Raw genomic sequence first — 25,217 nt, forward strand, 5'->3', positions numbered from 1 at the left:
CGGTGTGTGTGTATATATATATATATATATATATATATATATATATATATATATATATATATATATATATATATATATTTTTTTTTTTTAAGGGTGTCAAAATTATTGTGTTAACATAAAGTGCCTTTAACGGCACTATTTTTAGTAGTTTTACTATACGATCGCCTCCTTATTTGGAAAGCCTCTACTAAGGGTATTCCAGTCACAACGCAGCAGAAAGGTCCACGTCAAAATTACCCAATAGAAATGCACTGTACTACACTAGAGATAAACACAATGTTTGAAAGTTAGCGTGGAGGAGCCATTTGGACTGTGTAGCTCTACCGCCGATTCTCTCCTTTGGAAGAACGCACTCGGTTAGCTGTTATCAACGAGCTAAGTTGCTCCAGCTCTCCAAGACGTGTCCGTGGCACTCTCAAACCCTGTGAGAGCCAAGAGCCGAATGGACGCTGTCTTGTCAGTTGGAGGGACCCCAGGCCACTTGATCTTTAGATGTGAGGCGTATTTTATTCAGCGCTTTGTGACAGCTGTGGCTGTTTGAAAGCACTATATAAATAAAGACGACTTGACTTACAACATTGAATAAACCTTTTGGCATGCAATTATATTGAGATGCAGTTGGTGGTGCATCATCTGAAAATACTGTGATGCACGTAAGAAACTGGTTGACAACAGCTCAGAAAGCTAAGGAAGACATCCACCATTGCCCATGGGATCTGAGTTTCCATCATTCATTCATTCATTCATCCATTCATTCATTAATTGAATTCAAAACACTTATCCTCATTAGGATCACGGGCATGCTGGAGCCCAGCTGTGTTTTGGGTGAGTGAGAGGGTACACCCTGAACAGGTCCCCAGCTAATCGCAGGGTACAAATGGACAACCAACTAGTCACAGTATGGAAAATTTAGAGACTTGAATCGATATAACATGCATGTTTGCGAATATGGGAGGAAACCCATACAGGGACGGGGAGAACGTGCAAACTCCACAAAGGTAAATGGTACTTAATTTTATAGAGCCCTTTTCCACCTTACAAGGTCCTCAAAGCGCTTTACATTTTGACTCCTCATTCACCCACTGATGACGCAGCATCAGGAGCAACCGAGGGTTCAGTATCTTGCTCAAAAATACTTCAACATGGTCACAATGGCCTGGGATTGCCCACAACCTCTACGCTTTGTGCGGGTGTGCTACTGCTAACCAGTCGTATACGCCATGCCGCATATTTAAACAATAGTTGTACAGTATATGTAAAAAAGCATGGAAACATATTTTATTATCAAAACCGTGTACTAATTATAGTATATAAAAATGCTGAATTCGTTTCTATTCGTTCACAAGAGTAAGAGAGTTTTGGTCTCTTGTGCTCGTTGTTGGGTAAAATAGCTATTGTTTACTCGGCTCCTTATGCATGAAATATGCTACAAAAAAGCTGGAAGCTAATAGATTTCTAACTGTTTATGTTTATTGCTGCCTCTTTGCCAGGAATCCCTCGATAAAGAAGGCTTTTTTTTCCTAGCTAGGTAAAGGTTTGAAAAAAGAAAAAGAAAAACTTACATGTAATCTTTGTTACTTATATACAGTTATAATAATTCATACCCTGGGCAAATAATGTGTTGTTGTTCTATTCATAAACTGAATGGTCGACGACTGTAGGACATTCTATTAGAGATATATAAATTTAAAATATTACCGTAGCTATTTTTATTGTTTTTATTTTGGAAAATTATTCATATTTCTGACTGTTTTGAGGAACAAGATCCTGGAAACCTTTGGTATTTGCTACCCCATCATAAAACAACAATAATAATAATGCATCAGATTTATATAGCGCTTTTTTGATACATTCTTCATGTACTCACACATACACACTGGCAGTAAACTATGTACGTAGCCACAGCTGCTCTGGGGCAGACTGACGGAAGCGTGGCTGCCAGTGTGCACCTACGGCCCCTCCAACCATCACCGAACATTCGCACCACCAGTGTGAGTGACAATGGAGGCAATGTGTGTCAAGTGTCTTGCCCAAGGACACAATGACCAGAGATGGGAAAAGTACTGACATTCTCTACTTGAGTAAAATTACTCATTCAAATAATTATACAAGTAAAAAAGTACAGGCTCTGGAATGTACTTGACAAGTAGAAGTAAAAAGTATTTTTACAGGATGTTTTCCACTACATCAATTTGAAAGATATTAGCTAATGGAGCAAAAATGGGTATACATCGGTCAGTTGACTCTGACTTGCCCTGTAATGGCAGGGCACACATAGAAAAACAACCAGTCACATTTACATTCACATCTATGGGGAATTTAAATTATTCAATTAAACTATAGCATGCATGTTTTTTTTAAGTATGTGGGAAGAAGTCAAAAAACTTGGGGAAAACCAAGAAATTAAAAACTGGGAAAACCCAAGCCAACATTGGAACACAGCACCTCCCAGCTGTGATCCACTAACATTTTTTCTTTCCCCAACACTTTTTTTTTTAATGAAATATTCTCTGACATGTTAAAGAAATTAAACGTACATTCATAATGAAAGCACACACACCATCTCCCTGCCTCACAGCTATCTATCACACTACTGTTATCATTCTAGTTTTCATGGTAGCCTGGATTTCAGCCCACATCTGCTAAGTTTCAAAATTTCACCAACCACAACTCTCAAATAACACCCCATCCAGTGAAACTCACAAACTATTAATGGCTTAAAGTTGTGTTCCTAAAATCTAAATAGCTATGTTTGACATTTTGAGTTGAATGATGTTGTTTTAATGGGCAAAAGTGTTTTATAAAATAGCTGAAGACGTTCTATTTATCTTTCTTTCTTTTTTTAACAATATAATAATAATAAAAATACCTCAAATTGCAATCTAATGCACATTCCCTTCCTTTAAACTTGGGAGTGAATTACAAAGTAGCCATGGTCCAGAATATTGAAAAATAATTAATGTAAGCCAGGTACCAACTGTCAAACTCCTTTACAGCTACAGTACCAGCTAGGCACTCATTGGTAGTGCTTACTGCAGCTGCCGTATCATACAATGACGGCTAATTAATTAGCTGTTTCTTAGCGTCCTAAATTAGCGATTGAATATGAGTTCGGTATAATGTTGTGTTTATGTTGTTCACAACTACAATGTCGATCAAAACTACGATAAAGAAATCCTAAACATCTAAAAGGGAAGTCAAGCTAGCCATCACGCCATGACGTGGGCCAACTTCAAAGTAAAAGTCTACTAAGGCTATTTGCATTGCCCTCAAGGTATTATTTGGTTTATAAGTTTATTTTGAAGTTAGCTTTGGACGGCGTGTTACGTTGAGTATGTTTCAGCTTCCTTGACATGTCTGAATGGTGTCCTCTGCGAATGTTTTGTTTTTCCCCCACCAACCAATCTGCGGATCAAAGGTGATCCGAACCGACCACGGATCATTAATGATCCGTTGCACAGATATATATATATATATATATATATATATATATATATATATATATATATATATATATATATATATATATATATATATATATATATATATATGTACGGGCAAACACACTGACAGAACCTTTGACAAAGCCAGTGTCAGACCTTCATAGCAAACCACTAATGGAGGAGACTAAGCTACAGTAGGTCACCACACAGCCACATAATTTACAAATTTATTTAGCAAGATGTTTTCTATAGATGAGCTACACCAAGCACACCACTCATAGATAAACACAGCAGTGCAATGTTTCTGATAGGTACTGCATTGCAGTCATCTCTGACCCACAAGCGTCTGGCCATCACCTCCTCTATCAACCTCGCCACTTCCCCTTTCTCCTCTCCCACATCTTGTCCCAACCCCAGCCCCCAGTGTTAACTCCTCCATTCTGCCTCCACCTACCTGACTCTCCTGTCCACGCGGAACTTGAGCATCGTCCCTTGGATCACTCATGTACGGACAGTATGGCAGACAGTGCAAACAGATGGACAGAATGATGACAGATGTAGAAAGGAACAGAAAGGGGGAGAACTGCTGGAAAGATGTAGAAGGGGAGGGAGGGAGTCACATTGCTGCCACCCGCTTTCTCCTTCAGACCGCATGCTTCTCCCTCTTGCTGCTCGTTTCCTCACCTGTCTCACCCTCTTCTTTCTCTCTCTCTCTCTCTTTAGCCCCCACCTCTTGTTCCGTCACATAAACACGCACACATACACACTCCCTGCCTTCTGGCAAAGAAATGCAGCACTCAGCTTATTTATTCCTCCCATAGCTGAGACAGTACAGTACATGCTCTATTACAGCCTCTTTCTCTTTATGTCCTTTGCTTTCATTGATGGCTCTCTATCTGTGTCAATATGCCTATAATATGCCCACATACGTACACACACATGCATACTGTGAAACTTTGGTGAACAGGGACCGGGCGGGTCCACGAATATAAAAAATCCATGAAGAATTTACACCATTACAAATACATTGAAATAAAAACAACCTTTCGTCTTTTAGGGTCAACATTTCTTGAATAAGCGGGGATAAACTGCCAATAAGCAGTTTCCATGGTTTTACCCACCCCCTCTCTAAATAACTTAATAAAAATTGTATTTTTAAATCCACAAATAGGTGAATCCACAGGGGTCAAAATCTACTATACAGAAAGGCTCGAAATAAGCAGTATCGCATTGCAGTTTCCAATGGGCGGTTATAAAACACATAGCTGTATCTGTATGCATATACACTTTGCATATAAATACACTTTGATCTCACTCTGCTTCATCTATCCTTCCTTCCTTTAGTCCTTCCTCTGGTCTCCTGATGTCTCCCTAATCCTGTTGGAATTCAGATGTATCTGGGGTTGGTAAAAGATTCTGGATTCTGTGGGTGGAGGGTGATGCCTGGTTGGTGTTGGATTTCACTTTGCTTCATCTTTCATTCCTTTGATCCTTCTTCCGCTCTCCTGACAACTTCACTACTCTGGTGGAAGTATCCGGTTAAGGTGAAGGATTTCAGGTTTCAGGTGAATTAAAGATCGCACACACGCATGCACGCACACACACACTGGCATGCACACACGCACACACAAAAAGAGAGCGATGATGATGACATTTTGACTCAGGAAGGCTGCCTAATGAATAATACTGAGCTCTGAAACAATAAATAAATAAATACACTTTGTATATAAATTGATTGTTCACTAATAAATGCTATGTATTAAATAAAAATATAGTTTATCCGAATGCATGATTCCTCTGTAGAATTTTCTGGATACTTGAATGCTGAAATATTAAACAGCTGCATCCCTACATTCAACCAACCTCCCATCATATTGTCATATTAGTGTTTAATAAAACCGTTCTCCCTGGGTTAAACGTGCAAAAAAAAATTGCTCCCTAAAATTGTTCCACAAATTAAGTTAATGGTTCGTAAAATTGCTCCTCAATGAAATAAAGTTATTTAGCCTTGACATAATGGTTTGCTAGCTGTGATGTTCTTGGTAAGGAAACTTAGCAGTGCTGCTTTGACATTATTCAGTAGTGATTCTGATCTCTTAGGTCAATCGCTCTTTTGTTGAGCTGTTCTGTTTATAGGTCTAGGAAGCTACTTTCATCAATAATTACAAAAGCAAACTCATAAGATGACATTGCACGGTGCAGTCGCTTCCTGTTCTTCTTCTTCTTTTAAATTACTATTGGATCCCATCTCTATGGTGTATACCGCAACCTACAGAGGCGGAGTCCACTCTCAATATTCGCCAAAGAAGAACGGATGGAAACGGGCATAAGTCACTTAAAAAAATCGAAACAATTGGATGGAAACTAGTGTGCACGAACATTTAGAAAATGTTGCCAACTCCCAAATGATTAGTAATGACATTTATGTAAAATACATGTGGGTATAGTAAATTGTTCATCATCAGGAGAAATTTCAGTTCGTCCCCCTGAGGAATGAAACAAATAAACGAGGACATATTTATACATCTTTATAAGATAGAACAGAGGCAGTAGTCACAAACTCCAGACCTTCCAAACCACCTGATCCAAACTCAGCCTAAGCACCATGTGACGTCTCTGGAAGTCTTCTATTAGAAGACTGATATGGCCGAGGGCAAGTGCCCAGCAAAGACTGTAATATTGCAAACAGATCATTGCTTCTCTGCTAGTGCGAGGTCACGATCTCCATAGAGGAAAAAACCTAAACAAAAATGGCTTCAAAAAACAAGACCTCTTAATTAGTTGCTGATAGTGTGGCCAGTAAACAGACAGGATATTGAACTGCAGTACTTTTTTTCTGTAAATCATCTCACATCCCTTGATAAACTCTGGGATAATTGCTTATTAGGAAATTGTGCACATTTATTTCTTTTTTATTATTATTATTATTATTATTATCTCTTTGACCGCCATAAACGTTATAAAACGTTTAGTAAAAACCTACGGAGGGGCGCCGAGGACGTTAAAAGACGTTCACTATGTTGTTTTTGGGTTTTTTTGGAAACGGGTGGAGGAAAGCCTTGGGCAGCTGTGCTGAAAGTATCAAGCAGATCTAGTTAGTATAATGACTCGTTTTGGCCCCGAGATGGCAGCGATGACTCTTTGCACAAGGTTGGGTGGGCCGCCCACCGTGGGCGTCAGTAGAAGACGTGAGGCGGAGCAAGAGTGTTGATGTGTGATAGTGTGATGATACAACAATGGCGACCGGTTGCAAGCAGCTCACGCTTGAGCATTTTTTTCAAAGACGGAAAGCATCGATCAATACTAAAAAGCGCATTGATGTCGACGATGATGATGACTCCGAGCTTGACGCCAAAGTTGGAAGCCTTGACGCGACCGTTATGATCACGTAGTAAGCCTCTCCGGCTAGCGCTGCTAACGCCGGAAAACGCGCACAACAACCGACCGGGTACTTCTACACATGCGGACATTCGATCGGGCGATGGAGAGTTGTCGAAAAGCATCGACCAATGCACATTGATGATGATGATGATGGTGAATCCCGAGGTTGACGCCACAGTTGGACGCCACAGTTGGACGCAGCCTTTATTCTCACGTCATAAAGCCTCACCGGCTAGCGCTGCTAACGCCGGAGCTGTACAAGCGGACATTCGATCGGACAATGAAGTCCCCGAGTCCAATGCATATTCATCGGAGGAGCGGGTACAGTCTGATCACGGAGAAGACACTGGTTCTGGACTACGATGCCACCATGAATGGAGTGGATAAGATGGATCAGAACATCTCTTACCACCCGGTATAGCAACTGAAGGACATGAGGAAGCCAGACGTAACACCACCGTAACGTAACCGTAACATTATCCTGATATTAGACTTTATGGCAACACACACTGCAGTATATACTTGCTATTCCCCGGAAAAAACGGCCTGCAAGAAAGTGTAGCTTCTGCACGTGAAGAGGCAATCGCAGTGAAACTAATCTGTTGTGCAAATGCTGTTGCGTCTCCTTGCACGCAGGGGAGTGTTTCACAAAAAGAAAAACTGTCGTTGAAACATCCACATATTTGTAAATAGCACCACAGTTGCACACATTTGTAAATAGTTTGCCAAATTGTTGTCAAATTGTTACACTGTTGAATGTAAATAAACGTATTTTGCTATCAAAAAACACTTTTTCATTCTTGGTGGTAGTGTTTTATAGAAGTAAAGCACTATTTAGGTGTTTGTGGCATCATTCATGGACAAAAATAAGTGTAAAATTCACTAGAGTGCATGAAATAATATTGTTTCACTAAAAGCTTGATTTCTCCGTATTTTGGTCCAAAACAACCGCATTTGTGTCAAACTAACCATTTTCTATTGTTGATTACTAAAGAACGGAATAAGGTAGAAACAAACTTATTTTTTCTGATGAAAGATGAAAGTTCAATCTTTCATTTGGTAGTATGTGTGTTTCCATAGTCCAAACAGAACATTTTCTGTGGACCTTGAAAGATCAGTCAAAATGCTTAAATCGGCTGGCACTGACAGCATCCCTTTTCTGAAAACGTCTGGCAGTCAAAGAGTTATTATTATATAATTTCTTGTTTTTGATGATTTCAAAACCAGATGAAACTCAATTTGTATTCTAAGTGAAGAAAAAACATTTACAGTATGCTTTATGCTGCGTACAGTTCACACCAAAAGCGCTCGCGTTTCACCACATTAGTTCTTTGGAACACATGCTGCTCATTTGTGCATTCGCGCGAACCGGAGAGGAGGCGTGTCGCTTGGTGAACAACTATCCACTGTACACCACTTTAGCGAGTCAACAAACGTGAGCACATTGGTGCAAAAGACACTTAACAGGGAAAATGAACACAGCAACACATCTTTAACTCATTCACTCCCGTCCATTTTCACTGAAGCAACTCCCTTCGCTCCTGGCTGTTTTACTGGATTTTGACTGATTTTGCAAGGCCCACAGAATATTGTGTTTTACTGCTATAAAAACATGGAACCTACCAAAAGAAAGATTAGATTCTCTTTTTTTCATCAGGAAATTGTTCTATCTGTTTCCATTTTGCAGCAATTAGCATTAGAATATAGCTAAGTTTCATCATTATTCACAAATCTGTTTAGAACTGTGGGTAAATGAGCTTTTTTGCAAAATGGCCCTCGTTAATCTCTTATACTCTGCTACCACCTGCTGGCCGTTTTTTGTAATAACTATCATTATTTGTCAACAAATGTGTGACAGCTAGTTTAGTATGACCGTATACACATATAAATACATATTGATCTGCGATTGGCTGGGTGTACCCCGCCTACTGCCCGAAGCCACCTGGGATAGGCTCCAGCGCCCCCCGCGAAACTTGTGAGGACAAGCGGTTAAGAAAATGGATGGATGGATGGATAAATATTGATATTTGATTGTTGTGGTCATTGCAATGTTTCATCAATCATTGAGCCTGCACTTTTCTGGAAGTGGTCCCACAGTGTTTGACCTAATTAAATAGGATAAGCAAGAAGAAGAAAAAAAAATGATGATGATGTCAAGCAACTACTTAAATTATTATGCAAGGGTTACCTGAAAAAAGTTGATGAATATGGAAACCAAAGTTTTAATAAAAATAAGAATAAAAACTAGCTTTATCCAAACATAACTTTGATGTTACTCTTTTGTTTTTTAATACTCCAGGCCCTGATGTGTGTTAATTACTCTCCCGGGTCCTTAGTGGCCATGGGACCCTAAGCACATGTTTAGTTCTTATACCTTGGATGAACTCTGACCGTATACAGGCCCATGTCTGGCCTTGATACAGAGTGTAAATATTATCATGCAATTGCAATTGTAGCAGGTTCTGGCTATAAATCACCTGCTGTTCTGTTTTCAGACATACTCAGCAGTAGGGCAAACGACACAAACAACAGACATCTGTCCCAGTTGGCAAATTCAACTGACTTTCACATTCAATTGATGGGAGGTGGCATTGAGCCACCAGAGGACGCATGCTGTCCTCTGGTGGTAAAAATCGGCACTCACACGTACTCTTTTACTTGATATCTATACATACTGTACCTGTACTACTCTCGTATTTATTATTATTATTATTATTGTTATTTATCTTAGCTATGGCAGGAGTTTGCACAAATAGACTGAATTTTCTGACTGCTGTCCCTGTTCTTAAATGCCCTAGAATACATACAATGCCTCGTTCAACAAAAGCTAAAATTAATACATGTAACATAAAATTAATACATCGCCTGCGTGGTGTCTGCGGTGCACATTACTAACAGCTCAATACAAGTTTGTAACTAATTAGGAGATCAAATGATCGACTGCAGCAAGATAATGACCCAAAACTGATTTTTTGGGGCCCCCAGTCAAAAAGTCGCCACTACAACACCGAACAGCACAAACAACAATGATTTTTTTTTCTTTTCACAAGAAACTTTTGTACGTGTTGCATCGCCCCCTAATTAAAACATGTCAGCACATGTGTACGGACTTGTGTCCATGCCAACAATGCACAGAAAACTTGTTCATTCATTGTGAGGTAAAATATGTTCATCTGTATAATTATGTATTACTTATGTGTTCATTTGATGTTCTGATGTACACTGCAGCCAATGTTTTGATAGCAATTAGTCTTAATTGTGGGTTCTACCTTAGTGTATGAGTATGACTGATTGCTAGAGAGTGGACAAGATTCACATTTACTGTTTGTACTGTAATTTGTTGACAGACCATCATTTTAATACAGAAAGACAAAGATACTACATAACACGGATGGGCAAGGAAAAAAATCCCAGCCTTCCTAAACCGATGTCCCTGATTTTGGGGCCACAAATTCTCACCTACATTACAAAAAAAAAAAAGTCTTGCAATAAGCTATTTCCCAAAACTGGCTGATCATTGCTTGATCTAAGGCTTCACACATTTCTTTTCGTAAGAAAGGTCAAGATTAACTTGGGGGAAACAGTGTAATGGAAAGTAAAAGTAAAAACGGAAATGTATCGAAATACGCTTGACACATACAACTTGTTCAACTATTTAGCATGTAAAGAGTGGACTTGTGTGATGAATTAATGCCTAAATGTTGTGGGGGTGAACAGAAAACGACTGTGATGAAATCCTGGTAGAGCATCGCAAAAGAGAATGAAAATGTTTGGTGATGGCAATGGGTCACATGATGCAGTTATTGTAAGAAAATGATTTGTAAATGTATTCATTCTTATTTGTTTGAATGTATCTGTCACTTCCAATACTAATCTAAATCTAAATTAATCTAAAAATCTAAATTAATCTAAAAATATTCAACGTATGTTGTCGGGGTCGCCAAGCTTTTTGAAGTTGAGAGCTACTGATTAGTACAAAGGGCTACCAGTTAGATACACACTTCTGAAATAACTAATTTGCTCAAATTATGTTGTTGTATTATGTTTAATAATATGTTATTATTAGGCCTCGGGGGGAAATCAGCTAAGTCGACCACTAAATTTGGTCGACAAAAAAAATTCTGTATTGAAACAGGAGCCTGGATGACTATCCAATAATAATAATAATAATAATAACAATAATAATATTAATAATAATACATCAGATTATACAGTGATTTTTCTGGACACTCAAAGACACTTTACAATAACTACATTATTCATGCGATTACACATTCACACTCGGCGGCGGTAAACTACGTCAGTAGCCACAGCTGCCCTGGGGCAAGCTGACGGAAGTCTAGCTGCCAATGTGCGCCTATGGCGCCTCCAAACACCATCAAACATTTGCACCATCCATACATCAGTGTGAGTGGCACGACATGTGACCAGAGGTGGGTAAAAAGTATGTTGTGATTTGTGTCTGTCATGCTTGGGTTTGTTGTTTTGGCTTTGTGTCCTGTCTTGCTGGTTGGGTTGTTTGCACCTGTACTCGTCATCCTGTTCCCTTGTCGTCCAATCATTTCCCCCAGCCACTTGTGTCTTGTCCAGGTGTCTCTCGTTGTCTCGTCAGTTGGCTTTTATTTCGTTTCCAGGTTTCGTTCAGTCTGGGTTGGATCATTGTTGCTGTCACCACTCTTGTGTTTTGTTGTTACTTTGATTTTTGGTCGTTTCATAACTTTGCTGGTTTTTGTTTATTTTGAGTTTTACCCAGTTCCCCTGTTAGTGTTTTTGTTAAATACATTGTTTTCAGTATTACATGCATCCCTGCCGTGGTTCTCCTGCCTCCCTGCATTTGGGTCCTCCACCCCAACGTGACAAAGTAGTCATCAAAAAAATCACTCAAGTACAAGTAAAAAAGTACCGAGTAACTATTTGAACATAAAGTCTGATTTATTTTTAAAAATATCATCAGGCAGACAAATGCAAAAGATTATGTACAAATTCTGGCATCAGCAAATCATAAAATAAGAAAAATAAATAACTTTGTGAGCTTGAACAACAGTGCAAACAGACATGTTCGTCCAAACATGCACAATCCATTCACAAATTGTGACGTAACTCGCTCGGCGCTGCCTCCCATTCTAATCACCATAGGCAAATGCACCAAGACGTCATCTTTCAGTTGACTCTTTCGGATTCTCATCATGTCTGCCAGTCTTCAACCAGGGCCGCCTTTCCTGTATATAACTTAGCAATGTGTCTGCGGAAATGCTCCCACACAGTCAGCAAAGCGGAGCGCTTACCAAAGTTGCACAACAACATTTACACATTTTGGAACTCAGTGCACACAAAAGGCGCACATCATAAGGCGCACCATAGATTTTTCTTCACACATCTACTCAAGTAAAAGTAAAAAGTATTTTGTGGTAAAACTATTCTCAGAAGTTTTTTTTTTTTTTTAAAGTTACTCAGTAAATGTAACTCATTACGACCCACCTCTGCACGTGACTTGGAGAGAGCGGGAATCAAGCAGAGGACTTTCTTGTTACTGGACGACCGGTAGTACCTCCTGAGCCACAGCAACCACCACATTAATCATTGGACTAATTGATAGGATAATCACATCTAAAAGATTTTTTAGTGACAGCCCTAGTTATTATTAATAATTGTTCATTTTTGTAAAGACACTGATAATGTGAATGATTTCTCACAATAATTGGGAAACAGTTAAACACTAATATGCTATATTTTATACAGATTAATATTTTCCATTGTTTAACTCTTTGACTGCCAGACGTTTTCAGAAAAGGGATGCCGCCACTGCCAGCCGATTTAAGCATTTTGACTGATCTTTCAAGGTCCACAGAAAATGTTCTGTTTGGACTATGGAAACACACGTACTACCAAATGAAAGATTGGACTTTCATCTTTCATCAGAAAAAAAAAGTTTGTTTCTACCTTATTCCGTTCTTTAGTAATCAACAATAGAAAATGGTTAGTTTGACCCAATTTCGCCTGTTTTGGACCAAAATATGGAGCTTCAATATCAAGCTTTTAGTGAAACGATATTATTTCATGCATTCTAGTGAATTTTACACTTCTTTTTGTCCATGAATGATGCCACAAACACCTAAATAGTGCTTTACTTCTATAAAACACTACCACCAAGAATGAAAAAGTGTTTTTTGATAGCAAAATACGTTTATTTACATTCAACAGTGTAACAATTTGACAACAATTTGGCAAACTATTTACAAATGTGTGCAACTGTGGTGCTATTTACAAATATGTGGATGTTTCAACGACAGTTTTTCTTTTTGTAACACTCTCCTGCGTGCAAAGAGACGCAACAGCATTTGCACAACAGATTGCCTCTTCGCGTGCGCCACTTTCTTGCAGGCCGTTTTTTTCCGGGGAATAGCAAGTATATACTGCAGTGTGTCATCAAGTCTAATATCAGGATCATGCTACGGTTACGTTACGGTGGTGTTACGTCTCGCTTCCTCGCGTCCTTCAGTTGCTATACCGGGTGGTAGGAGATGTTCTGATCCATTTTATCCACTCCATTCATGGTGGCATCGTAGTCCAGAAACAGTGTCTTCTCCGTGATCAGACTGTACCCGCTCCTCCGATGAATATGCATTGGACTCGGGGTACTCTTCATTGTCCGATCGAATGTCCGCTTGTGCAGCTCCGCGTTTTCCGGCGTTAGCAGCGCTAGCGTGGTGAGGCTTTATGACGAGAGAATAACGGCCGCGTCAATGCTTCCAACTCCGGCGTCAACCTCGGGAGTGACCATCATCATCATCATCAATGTGCATTGGTCGATGCTTTTCGACTACTCTCCATCGTCCGATCGAATGTCCGCTTGTGCAGAAGTACCCGGCCGGCTATTGTGCGCGTTTTCCGGCCTTAGCAGCGCTAGCCGCGCTAGCCGCGCTTAGCCGGTGAGGCTTACTACGTGTTCATAACAGTCACGCCAAAGCTTCCAACTTTGGCGTAGAGCTCGGAGTCATCATCATCATCATCATCAATCTGCATTGGTCGATGCCAACTCTCCATCGCCCGATCGAATGTCCGATTGTGTAGAAGTACCCGGCCGGCTATTGTGCGCGTTTTCCGGCCTTAGCAGCGCTAGCCGCGCTTAGCCGGTGAGGCTTACTACGTGTTCATAACAGTCACGCCAAAGCTTCCAACTTTGGCGTAGAGCTCGGAGTCATCATCATCGTCGACATCAATGCGCTTTTTAGTATTGATTGATGCTTTCCGTCTTTGAAAAAAATGCTCAAGCGTGAGCTGCTTGCAACCGGTTGCTTGGTCAGCCATTGTTGTGGCTTCATCAGCCATTGTCTCCTCAACACTCTAGCTCCGCCTCACGTCTTCTACTGACGCCCACGGTGGGCGGCCCATCCAACCTTGTGCAAAGAGTCATCGCTGCCCTCTAGGGGCCAAAACGAGTCTTTTACTATTCAGATATGCCTGATACTTTCAGCACAGCTGCCGAAGGCTTTCCTGCACCCGTTTTTGAAAAAAAACAAAAAAACATAGGGGACGTCTTTTAACGTCCTCGGCGCCCTTCCCTAGGTTTATGCTAAACGTTTTATAACGTTTATGGCAGTCAAAGAGTTAAATGTTCTAATTTCCTACAAAATCACAATCCCGAATCACTGAGGAGCTATATTTTTGGAACAGGCCCACGGACTATCCTACTCATGTGGTCCTTGGGGGTCTACTCGGTGCCCGCGCGTACCACATTGGTGACCCCTGGTATATTGTATATAATTGTCAAACCCAAATGTTTTCAGACTTCCCTTCTCTTCCTTTTTCAAGGAAGCGGATATGCTCTGCCCTGAGCATGTCTCCTTTATGTTATGACAGAAAAATACAAAATGCAGATCTACAGATCCATGAGTCTTCGTTTACATTTACTACCCGCTATACAAGGTGTGACTAACAATCTGTGCTCTAAGTAAACCTTACTGCTTGACAGAAGAGCTGTGATGTCAACTAATTCTAGAGCCAAAGTGTAGTAGCCTCTTTACTAGCACGTCTGCCTGTCACGACAGAACTGCGGGTTCAGCCAGCACTCGCAAGATCTTGATTTCTACCTTCAATGGAAATTGTTGTCCAAATGGTATTTCAAGTCTGAGTAGAGAAAACACAAACCCCATTTAGAAACTACCATGAGATGTGGTGTGTGGTAATCGTTTGTTTTCTTTCCTAATTTTTAGTTTTCCATCACACTGTTCACCCATGACAAATATGTTGGATTACTATACAAAACTAAATAAAATAAGATGTTATTCTTCTTTTCTTCAAACAATGATTTAATTTAAAAAAAACATATATCTCACGCTCACATTCAGAACACTGCCACAGTTTGGCTTTAGCCTCAGCTCCCTAGCTAGCTCACATCGTGCTCATTTACCTGCTAAGGAGCTACCTAGCTAGCACCAGGGGCTAAAGCCAAACTGTGGCAGGGTATTTACTATTTACGTTCTGGACCAGGATTTGCCTCCTCTGCACACATTTATGTAATGAATAGAAAATAATGTTTTGAGTGTTGTGTTTATAGAACTATATTACTACCCCATATCATTACATTTACTTTTAAACATAATGCCATGCAAAGTTCTGAATAAGTCAGAGCACTAAACAATGTCATTCAGAGTTGAAAAGAGCCTTTTTGTTCAACCTTGCACCTTTGAGCTAGCCTACGGTACTGTACATAAAACATTAATTCTTGAAGTTGTTAGAATTATTAACATTGTTTTTCTGTTTCAGAATATATATTCTTCAAAGTGTTTTTGATTTTAGTTAGATAAATACAACTGTGGTAGAATGTGGTCTGTTTTCCCCCTAAGGAAGTGAGGTGTCGGAATCCACAAGGCAGGTATGCGGGAATCTCTGGTGCGAAGCTCTACAGAGTTCAATAGTTTATCTAGGAAGCCAATTGTTTACCTCACATCTGTTAAGGACTGAAAGAACTCAATAGGAGATGGCCTGATTGTATTTCACTCTGCTGACAGGACAAGATCAAAGGGGGGGCACAGTCTCTTCCTCGGGGGCTGTGCTCTGTGTGGAGTTTTATGGGGGGCCTGGTGCAGGGAGAAGGGGGGGCCAAGTGGCCCACATCCTTTTAGGAAGTGTTTAAGATAAGAAGAGGGGGTGTGCTGAATTGTTGTGACAGGAAATATCACATGTTGAGAAGAGACCAAATGGTACTCTCTTTGTCAATGACAGGGGGAGGGAACGATTTCGGTATATATGCATGCATGAACTTTGAGAAGAACACATTTGTGGGTGAGCTGCGATGATTGAGCAGTAGCTCCAAGTGGCTTTCAGAATCTGAAATAAAGCTGGCAAACTTGTTCACAGATTTCAACTTTGAATTTATTTGAACACGCAGAAATCAAAGGAATGATTTCCAACAATTGGTGACCCCGACGCTGAAAGGAGGTAAGAGGATTTCGAGCTGCAGTGATTGATGAACGAATGGAACTTCTAGGCGCCTAAATAATTAATTACAGTAAGTGGAGACGTTGATCCACGTAGAGAAGTTCTGTCTGTTTGAAATCGTTGCAACTTGTTTTCGTCTGCTAAATTGTGTAAATTTGTACATGAGATCTGTTTGAACAAGTTGTAGTTTGATGTCGTTCTAAAAATTTCTGCGACATTGAACTATAAACACGTACGTGAGGTGGTGCATTTTGTACAGCAAGGTGCAGGCCTGGATTGCGCAGGTTTTGACAGGAAGAAGCAGCGTTTTATTAATTTGTTTGTTTTGTTTTTGCGCTGTGAAGGATTCGATGGACTATGGTAGTTATTTTTTGAATATAAGGATAAAGAGGTTATGGGGTTTCGTGGATATTTGAAGATCCATTGGTAAATCTGAAGATCATAGTAGACGCGCCTGCCCTTGGCAGTTTGGTTGGTTCAGGATTGTTCTTTCAGGTAGTACATGTCGCCTGTAAAAAACGTCCATTTTCACGTAATAAGTTGTTTTAAAAGTGCGCGCGCTGTTGAAATTGAACAGTTGGGGGAGTCAGGTCGATTGCAACGGACATTGGGTTTTTAAACGTTGTATTTGCGATCGCTAGATTACGTGTGATTTTGTTTTCGTTTTGCGCTGAACGAGCGCCTTGCATGACATATGCAGTAAAAGAGAGACAGTTTTGACACTGCGGAATTGGATCACGTGATTCATTGTGTATTCGTTGTCTGTGTACGTTATATGTTGTGCTGTGCGTTCTGTGTGTTTTGTGAGCTTCTGTGTTGATTACCCTATTTGAACTATCATATTGTAAAGTGAGACGTCACTGCATTGATAAATATTAATACTAAATGCGTGAAGTAGAAACCGAAAGTAAAAATAGCCTATAAACAAAATGGAGGCGATTTCGACCCGGATACAGAATGGTTTGTCCTGCATGCGCTTCCGGTTCAGCGGAAAAATGAAAGCGTCGATGAACAATGAAAAAACGAACTGTGGATCGTTTGTATAAAAAGCTTTCGTTGGACAAAATGGTATGTCAGACTTTTGTATTTTCTTTGTTGGTATTGAAAAAGGCTGAATTTGATGCTAAAATGACTCCAGCATTTCTGGAGCAGTTTACGGGTGGTTTGTTCGAAGTTAACCCGTTTACTGAAATCACCGTATGGAACTGCGGTTTAAATGCTATAAGATTTGTGGACAACGAATTGATAGAATAACACCGTTTATTATTATAATGACTAAAGAGTGTGTGCGTATGCATTTGAGTGAGGGGTAGAGAAGTACGACGAAATTGTAGACATGTGGATCAAATGATGAGGAATGCTAGAATGTTGGCGATGGGCAGTTCGGTTAAAATTGCTAGAGGAGCGTTGGTAAAAGCGGGTGCTAAGGATGTGGCTAATTGTGATGCTAACATTGTTGCACCTCTGGCAAGCAGCGGGCCGCTCGTGGCTGTTTTGTCTGATGTTGTTAACCCGTTTACAGGCTCACCGTACAAGCCTGCGGCTCAGATGCTGCAGAATTTGCAGGCACCGATGTTGACGGTAAATAGCGGTAATCTTGATGTGGAATGGCATAGTGGTAATGATAAAAATTCTGGACCGCTTCGGTCTACGTTACAGGCCGCGGCTGACGGCTTGGCAGCTGGCGTAACCGCCTCTGTGACACGTTTGGAGACTCTCTTGTACGAAATTTTGGACATGAGGGCGGGCGAGTCCGAAAGTGAAATTGGACAAAGCATGTGCTTTTAAATTGGACCTAGCTTCTAAAAAAAAAGGTGGGGGCTGCTCTGTTGGGGGTGTATTGGAAGTGTTTGGATATTGAGAGGTTTTGTTTGATTTTCTTCAATATTCTTAACTGTAAGTTGGTTTTGGGTGAGTTTAGACTGGTGAGATGATGGCAGATGGAATAAAGTAATGAAAAGGAATGTGGTAGAATGGGTTTTGCGATGTTGAGGGATGCTAAATGAAGAAATTTTCTCTCCTCCTCTGTATGGAAAAAGAGGGGGTTTGAGTGTGAGTGAGTGGGGGATTAGTCATGTGTCCTCGTATTGTGAGTTTTTCTCTTTCATAGGTAAGAGAAGGATGATAAAACAAAATAAGTAACAGTTTTTTAAGGCTGTTGCTAAGTTCTTGTAGAAAAATATTAATTTAGTGTTTTTATTTTTTAGTGACTGCCTTTGACAGTCTTTTATACTATACTGTTTTTGATAAAGACGAGCCAGGTTATCTTTTTCTTTTTGGGCAATTGCAACAAAAGGAATAATGATGAAATAATAGCATTTTGTATTGTGCTATGTTGAGTTAAAATAATTATCCCGATATCTGTACAGCTGTGGCTGGATTTAGGATAGTTGAATGAGAAGTTATAAATGTTTTTGTAGTCAACATAATGATTATGATGTTTAATATTTTTTTTTTTTGGAGTGTGTCATTTCAGAAACTGATGTTTGAGTTCCAAGGCAGATGAGGGTTTGATGGCCTTCACTGATTACAAACTGCGAACGGGATGCGCCCCAGCTGCTGATACGTTGTATGGCTAGTAGCTATTTGAAGGGGTATTGAAAAAAAAAATGAATAAAGAGGCTGTGTTTTTTTTTTTTACGAAATATTTTTGAGAAAGCAGGAAGTGAACTGTCTTGCTATAGTCCCACATCCTCCATCTGGCATTTTTAATGCATTGCATCAACGAGTGTGCATTTTTTGGTCAGGTGAGCTCTCAGAAAGACTATGTGTCATCGAGTCCGCCATTGCAGACAGCAATTTCCAACGTTTGGATGTACGTGACAAAGAGTCAAAGAGCTTCGCGCCGCAGCACAGTCATTCTCCTCCTGTGCCGACAGACAATCATAATGCTCAAATTCCTCAATGCCCAGTGACTGTGTACACGTCTCATTCCAGTGACTTCTCCCCTATGGCTGTTTTGCATCCAGAGGAAATCTAAATGCCTGCTTTGAACATTGCTGACACAACAACCGCCGTCCTGACATCTGCTGGCCAATTGTAAAATGTCACAAGGAGTCAGAAAGCAAAGCAGTGATTGGCTGCCGTTGGGAGAAATCACATCAAGAAAAGCAGACTACTGTTGTCCTCATCGTGTTGGGCCTGCCTCCTCACCTGGCTGGGAAAAAGGACAGAAAGGAGCCTTCAAAGACACGCTACGGCAGGACTGCATGTTAGACTCGTCACACAAGGAGGTTTGGCAGCTCCGACGAAGGCTGAAGTGGCAGCTGAAATTGTCACCAAGTGGAACAAGGAAGCGCCGGTAGCGACTGCAGAACTGGAACATTGGAATAGTTTGGAACAATCGATTGGCAAAAAGAATCCATCCTTTGGAAGGTTGCAAATGGCAACCTCCCCACAGCGACATCTGCTGGAGGACTGGACAGAGACTAAAAAAAAAAGATGGAGGTCCGAATGGGGTGTGATCTTGCTCAAAGAAATGCTACACGAGTGGTATGCAAGGCATTTTTCATGTGTTGGATGGGGAACTGGGATCTATAGCAAGGTATTTCAGGAAATTGAACACGACATATGTGAATTTGAAATGAGGGAAAAAAAACTTAATTTCAATCTTAGTTCCTCTGTTTTATTGTTGAGAAGGGCCTACTAAATGTCTGCCTATTTTCTTGGGATAATCAGTTTCTGAATTGGTACAATGGGAATTTAACTAATACGATACGATATACTTTTGTTTTCCCTGTGGGGAAATTTTTTCTGGGCTCCGTCCAGCTGCAGTTAAAGTTAAATACGAAGTGCAGCATTAAGTAGAAGTCTTCCCAGAAGTCTTCACGATAGTATATGTTATAAATATGTATTATCTACGTATATGTTCTATAGACATGATATTGAAACTTACTTCTTATCATACTGAGATATTGTTATTCAACAAATAACTGATAATTTGATGATTCATTTTCGATTATTATTTTTTCTCACAGCACTGTGATTTATAAATCCCAGAGATATTTTTTGTGCTGTGTTTTTACGAGCCCCACTAATCTGTAGAAGAGGTGGGGTTGATTAGTAGTTTCTGAATCATTTTTAGTTTGCTTAAATCTAGTAGTATTGTTTTTCATGTCTCCAAAGTTTTCACAGTTAGTGTTTTAGTTTTTATCTGATTGTGCTAATTTTTTGCAGTGTCCTGCGGCTATCTCGGTTGCCTCACAATCTGATTTTGAGAGTTGTGAATTTTACGACGTCTTTTGCGGGGGCTGTGGTCTGGCAGTCCTTCTTTATGAGCTAACGGGGTTTTTTGATGTGTCTTCCTTTGAAGTGCAATGCGTGTTTGTAAAGATCTGTAGATCTTTGCCAAAATGAGGGAGGAATGAACAGAAGGACAGTTCATGTTTAAGATATTAACCAATGTAGATGAATTAGAAAATTCAATACAAAATTAAAAGGTTGTGGGTTAGAGAATGAAAAACAAACTTAAAAACAAAATTACAAAGGTTGTGGGGTATCGCCTACACTCCATTTGACAGGGTGAGTTTGAAAGTGATAATCCACAGTTTGAATATGAAGAAATCTACCAGAGGAAATCGATCGCAAAGTAAGTCTGAAGCAAGCAAGGACAATAATGCATATTCATCGAATGAAGGTAATTATATTATATTATATCTTTTATCTCAGAATCACATGTGAAAAATGTAATGTTTAGAGCCCAGTGTTTGCAAAAGAGTATAGATAATATGAATATATGTGAGTTTTTCCCAGCATGCCAGGATTCGGCCGGTCATGGGATTCTGGGAAGAGAATATATGATATGAAAGGCAAAGTTATGCAAATTTAGAATAAATTTAGTCGTGGTAAAAAAAATTACCTATTATTGAACAAAACCTATTTGAAAACTAAATATTTACAAGCTCTGTCTTATATTAATGAATGAGCGAATGTCATTCAACTCAATCAAAGGCTGGGCTCTATTTCAATGTCACAAAAATAGATCTTTTCCTGTTCCAACAGTGCAGGACCTACAGATCTTAATCAAATAACATTTACTAATCCCAACTAACAAAAACTATCAGGGTTTTTTCCTCCAAATAAAATTTATGTGAGTTTATGAGAGACTAAATGAAAATGTTCTGCACTCAGGAGAACGGCCCCAGGGGGTGACGGAGAGGAAATCTTGTGCAGTTCGCTGCACAGAAAGGAGGATGGAGACGACATTCCACATCTGGTCTACAAGGCTGCCGGAGACGTGCCAGGCTCAGCTATCTTATCAACTGATGATCATCAATCTCATCACCTCCAACTGGGAAAACAACGTCAGCTGATGTCCCGATGTCCAATTCCGGAGCTGGCGTTTGAGGACATCATTCAATCTTATTGTACGAGGATCAAGAGCAAGTGCCTTTTCTTAGGCAATCATTCCTTGAACAGTCACATTTTGGGCAGAATAATCCCAGGTGGCAAATCGAAGAATTTGGGTAGTCTACCCCAAATTCTTAAAAGAAGAGACGAACTATTGCGACACTCTTTTCATTCAAAAAAGACCTTCAACGAGCTTCATCACAAGATGGCTGAGAGAAGAGAAAACATCTACAAAAGCTGTGACATCACGACACTTCTTTCAATGTTAATCTGATTTGGTATTTTCCTTTAAAAACAATGTCTTAAGGTGTTGAACTATAGAATAGTTCAAATGAGGGAATGTTAGAATTATTAACATTGTTTTTCTGTTTCAGAATATATATTCTTCAAAGTGTTTTTGATTTTAGTTAGATAAATACAACTGTGGTAGAATGTGGTCTGTTTTCCCCCTCAGGAAGTGAGGTGTCGGAATCCACAAGGCAGGTATGCGGGAATCTCTGGTGCGAAGCTCTACAGAGTTCAATAGTTTATCTAGGAAGCCAATTGTTTACCTCACATCTGTTAAGGACTGAAAGAACTCAATAGGAGATGGCCTGATTGTATTTCACTCTGCTGACAGGACAAGATCAAAGGGGGGGGGGGGCACAGTCTCTTCCTCGGGGGCTGTGCTCTGTGTGGAGTTTTATGGGGGGCCTGGTGGAGGGAGAAGGGGGGGCCAAGTGGCCCACATCCTTTTAGGAAGTGTTTAAGATAAGAAGAGGGGGTGTGCTGAATTGTTGTGACAGGAAATATCACATGTTGAGAAGAGACCAAATGGTACTCTCTTTGTCAATGACAGGGGGAGGGAACGATTTCGGTATATATGCATGCATGAACTTTGAGAAGAACACATTTGTGGGTGAGCTGCGATGATTGAGCAGTAGCTCCAAGTGGCTTTCAGAATCTGAAATAAAGCTGGCAAACTTGTTCACAGATTTCAACTTTGAATTTATTTGAACACGCAGAAATCAAAGGAATGATTTCCAACAAAGTCAGAGTTGTTTGCTTGTGTATTCATTCAGCAGACATTAATTAGACAACCACATGCGAGGAAATGGGCAAGAGACAGAGTAGTGTGCATACCTTTACTCACACCTATGCAGCTTTGAAATGGGTGTGACAAATTTCCACAGTACAAGAGATTAGAGATTAAGGCTGAGTTTACAGTCTGATCTCTAAAGTGTTGTTTTTGTTATTAAATCATTGAACTGTGACTGGCTTCTGTATAAAAGCTCCAGGTAGTAACATAACGTATATAAGAAACACAATTTCTGCTCTACTATAATTCACAATTCTGCACTTTATAAACCCACATTTGTTCATTTGTCCCTTGCATGTACTTGTGTGTCTGAAGAAAAGGAATGTGTTTCTTTGTGTGTTTACAATTCTTCCAGGCGAGCCAGCACAAACCCAAGCTGACACAAACACACCCACATTTGTTCACTCTCTTTCCCTCCAAAGTTCTCGCTCTCTCGGCCTCCCCCACTCCTCCCTCTCTATATGAAACAACCCTGCCCTCCATCACTTTTAAATGAAGTTCACATTTTCCTGCTGCATACGCACTCCAACTAAATGGAGCAGTCCGTTGAGTGGATGCTAATGTCAGTGAGGCTAGAATGAGAGGAATTTAATCAAGAGAGAGAGAGAGAGAGAGAGAGAGAGAGAGAGAGAGAGAGAGAGAGAAACAATCTGTTTTTGCAGGAATTATGTTTTTTTCTCATTTACATTTCATTGACAACACATCAAGCAGCTTTCTTTCTTTCTTTCTTTTTTCTTTCTTTCTTTCTTTACTTTTCTTAACTTTACTTTGGTTTCATCTGTCCACAGAAGAGTTTGCCAGTAGTACTGTGGAACATCCAGGTGGTCTTTTGAAAACATCAAACATTCATTTCAGACAGCAGTGATTTTCTCTATGGTGTCCACCCATGAACTAAATTCTAAATGATTTACTTATTGTAGATTCGTCCACAGAGATATAACCTGCTGATACCAAAGACATGATTTTTCTTCACATTGAACATTCTGTGTGGGCTTTTGCAGTCATTTTCACTGGCCGGCCACTCCCAGGGAGATTACCAACTGGACTAAAAATGTGTCTTTAAAAAAATGTAATATTTTACCAAGGATTGAGGATTTTAGAGCTACTGTGATAACATTTTGTCGCTTTGTGCAAGTCAACAATTTGTAATCATATGTCTTCTCAGAGTTGTTTCACGTGACAAATTCATTCATACCCAAAAACGTATAAATACGTTTTTTAATACTTTGTCCTGCACAAGCTTTCTTCTCTTCTTTTTTTTCTGGAGAGCTCAGTATTGTTCATTCAGTAATTTTACCGATTTGACATGTCATCATCATTGCTCTCTTTTTTTATTTTTTTTATTTTATATAAATTTTTATTTTGTATGTGGGTGAGTATGTGTATGTGAATGTGTATGTGCATGTGCGTGTGTGTGCGTGCGTGTGAGTGTGTATTCATTAGTTCACCTAAAACCTATTAAAAAAATCCCATACCGTTCACCTAAACCGAACACTTCCAGCCAGAGTCGTGAGGCCGTCAGCAGACCCGAAGAAGGACCAAAGAAAAGAAAGGAAAGTGAAATCCAGCACGGACCAGACACCACCCATCACCCACCGGGCCACCAACCAGAGTCCTTCACCAACCCCACAAACATCTAAATTCCAACGAATCAGGGAGACCTCAAGAGACCAAAGGAGAGACTGAGGAAAGGAAGGACAGACTCAAGCAGAGTGAGATCCACAGACACCAGCCTCCACCGATTCAACGACCAGAGGAAGAAGCAGATTGTGTCTGAGTTTCGATAGATGCTGGTGTGGGGGATCTGGCATGCATGAAAATCTCCACCAAAGAGGGGAGCCGTCGACCCCTGCCAGGACAGAGCAAGCGCAACACCTCAGGGCCCCCCAGGCCACGGCAGCGCCAAGGGACAACCCCCGGACCCAGCAGGGGCCACCGGCCGGAGAGCAAACCCAGGAGCAGGAGCGCCCCCCACCCCAACACTCCCCCCCCACCCATACACCCCCGCCATCCACCCCAACCCAGTCCCAGCCGCCCCCAGACACCCCCCCCCCCCCAACCAAGTTAAGAATGGTTAATTTAACATTTTTGTAGGTTCTATTGAGAAGGGCTGCTTAAAGACCCAATGTGTAGTTCCTAGTGCCAGCTTGTGGTCAAAGAATAGCATTAGAAGCATGCAGGAGCACACACTCTAGGGTGACTCAGAGAGACCACATTTGACCAGCCTACCACCAATTCTTATTTTGCCTGAGCAAATGAGCATCGCGGCGAGCAATGGCGACTTGACAGCCGTTGTGAAGCCTAGAGAGCGACGACGAAAGACAGAGCGAGCTGGATTTAGCTGGAGGAGCTAACAAGAGCGACTAGCGGGAGTTAGTCGAAGCCATAGGCTGGAGTGGATAACAAGAGCAGGTAGCGAGAGGAGCAAGTAAAAAAAAAAGATAGTAAACGCTTGCGAGAGCAAAGCAGAAAGTGACAAAGAGATAGGCCCGAATCACGGGACTTAGTTGACGACCACCTGCCGG

At 40.5% G+C, this 25,217-nt stretch overlaps 1 protein-coding gene across 16 annotated transcripts in view; it reads right to left on the reverse strand.

Moving 5' to 3' along the window:
• The window catches only part of plekha6 (pleckstrin homology domain containing A6), a 141,550-nt gene that overhangs the window by 85,330 nt on the left and 31,003 nt on the right, over positions 1-25,217 (reverse strand). For 5 of the 16 annotated variants that reach the window (XM_086087833.1, XM_086087828.1, XM_086087822.1 and 2 more), the window contains exon 1: positions 3,898-4,139. The exons of 4 other annotated variants lie outside the window; for them this stretch is intronic. In XM_086087833.1, the coding sequence (XP_085943959.1) occupies positions 3,898-3,929 (32 nt within the window). In that variant the 5' untranslated portion in view covers positions 3,930-4,139. Of the gene's footprint in view, positions 1-3,897; positions 4,150-25,217 lie in introns of those variants that run through there. 7 more of the 16 variants (XM_086087838.1, XM_086087834.1, XM_086087831.1 and 4 more) reach the window with 3 other exon arrangements.

The sequence above is a fragment of the Leptonotus elevatus genome, chromosome 10 (genome assembly GCF_054856555.1).
Source record: "Leptonotus elevatus isolate MCC_2025b chromosome 10, RoL_Lele_1.0, whole genome shotgun sequence".
Classification (NCBI taxonomy): domain Eukaryota; kingdom Metazoa; phylum Chordata; class Actinopteri; order Syngnathiformes; family Syngnathidae; genus Leptonotus; species Leptonotus elevatus.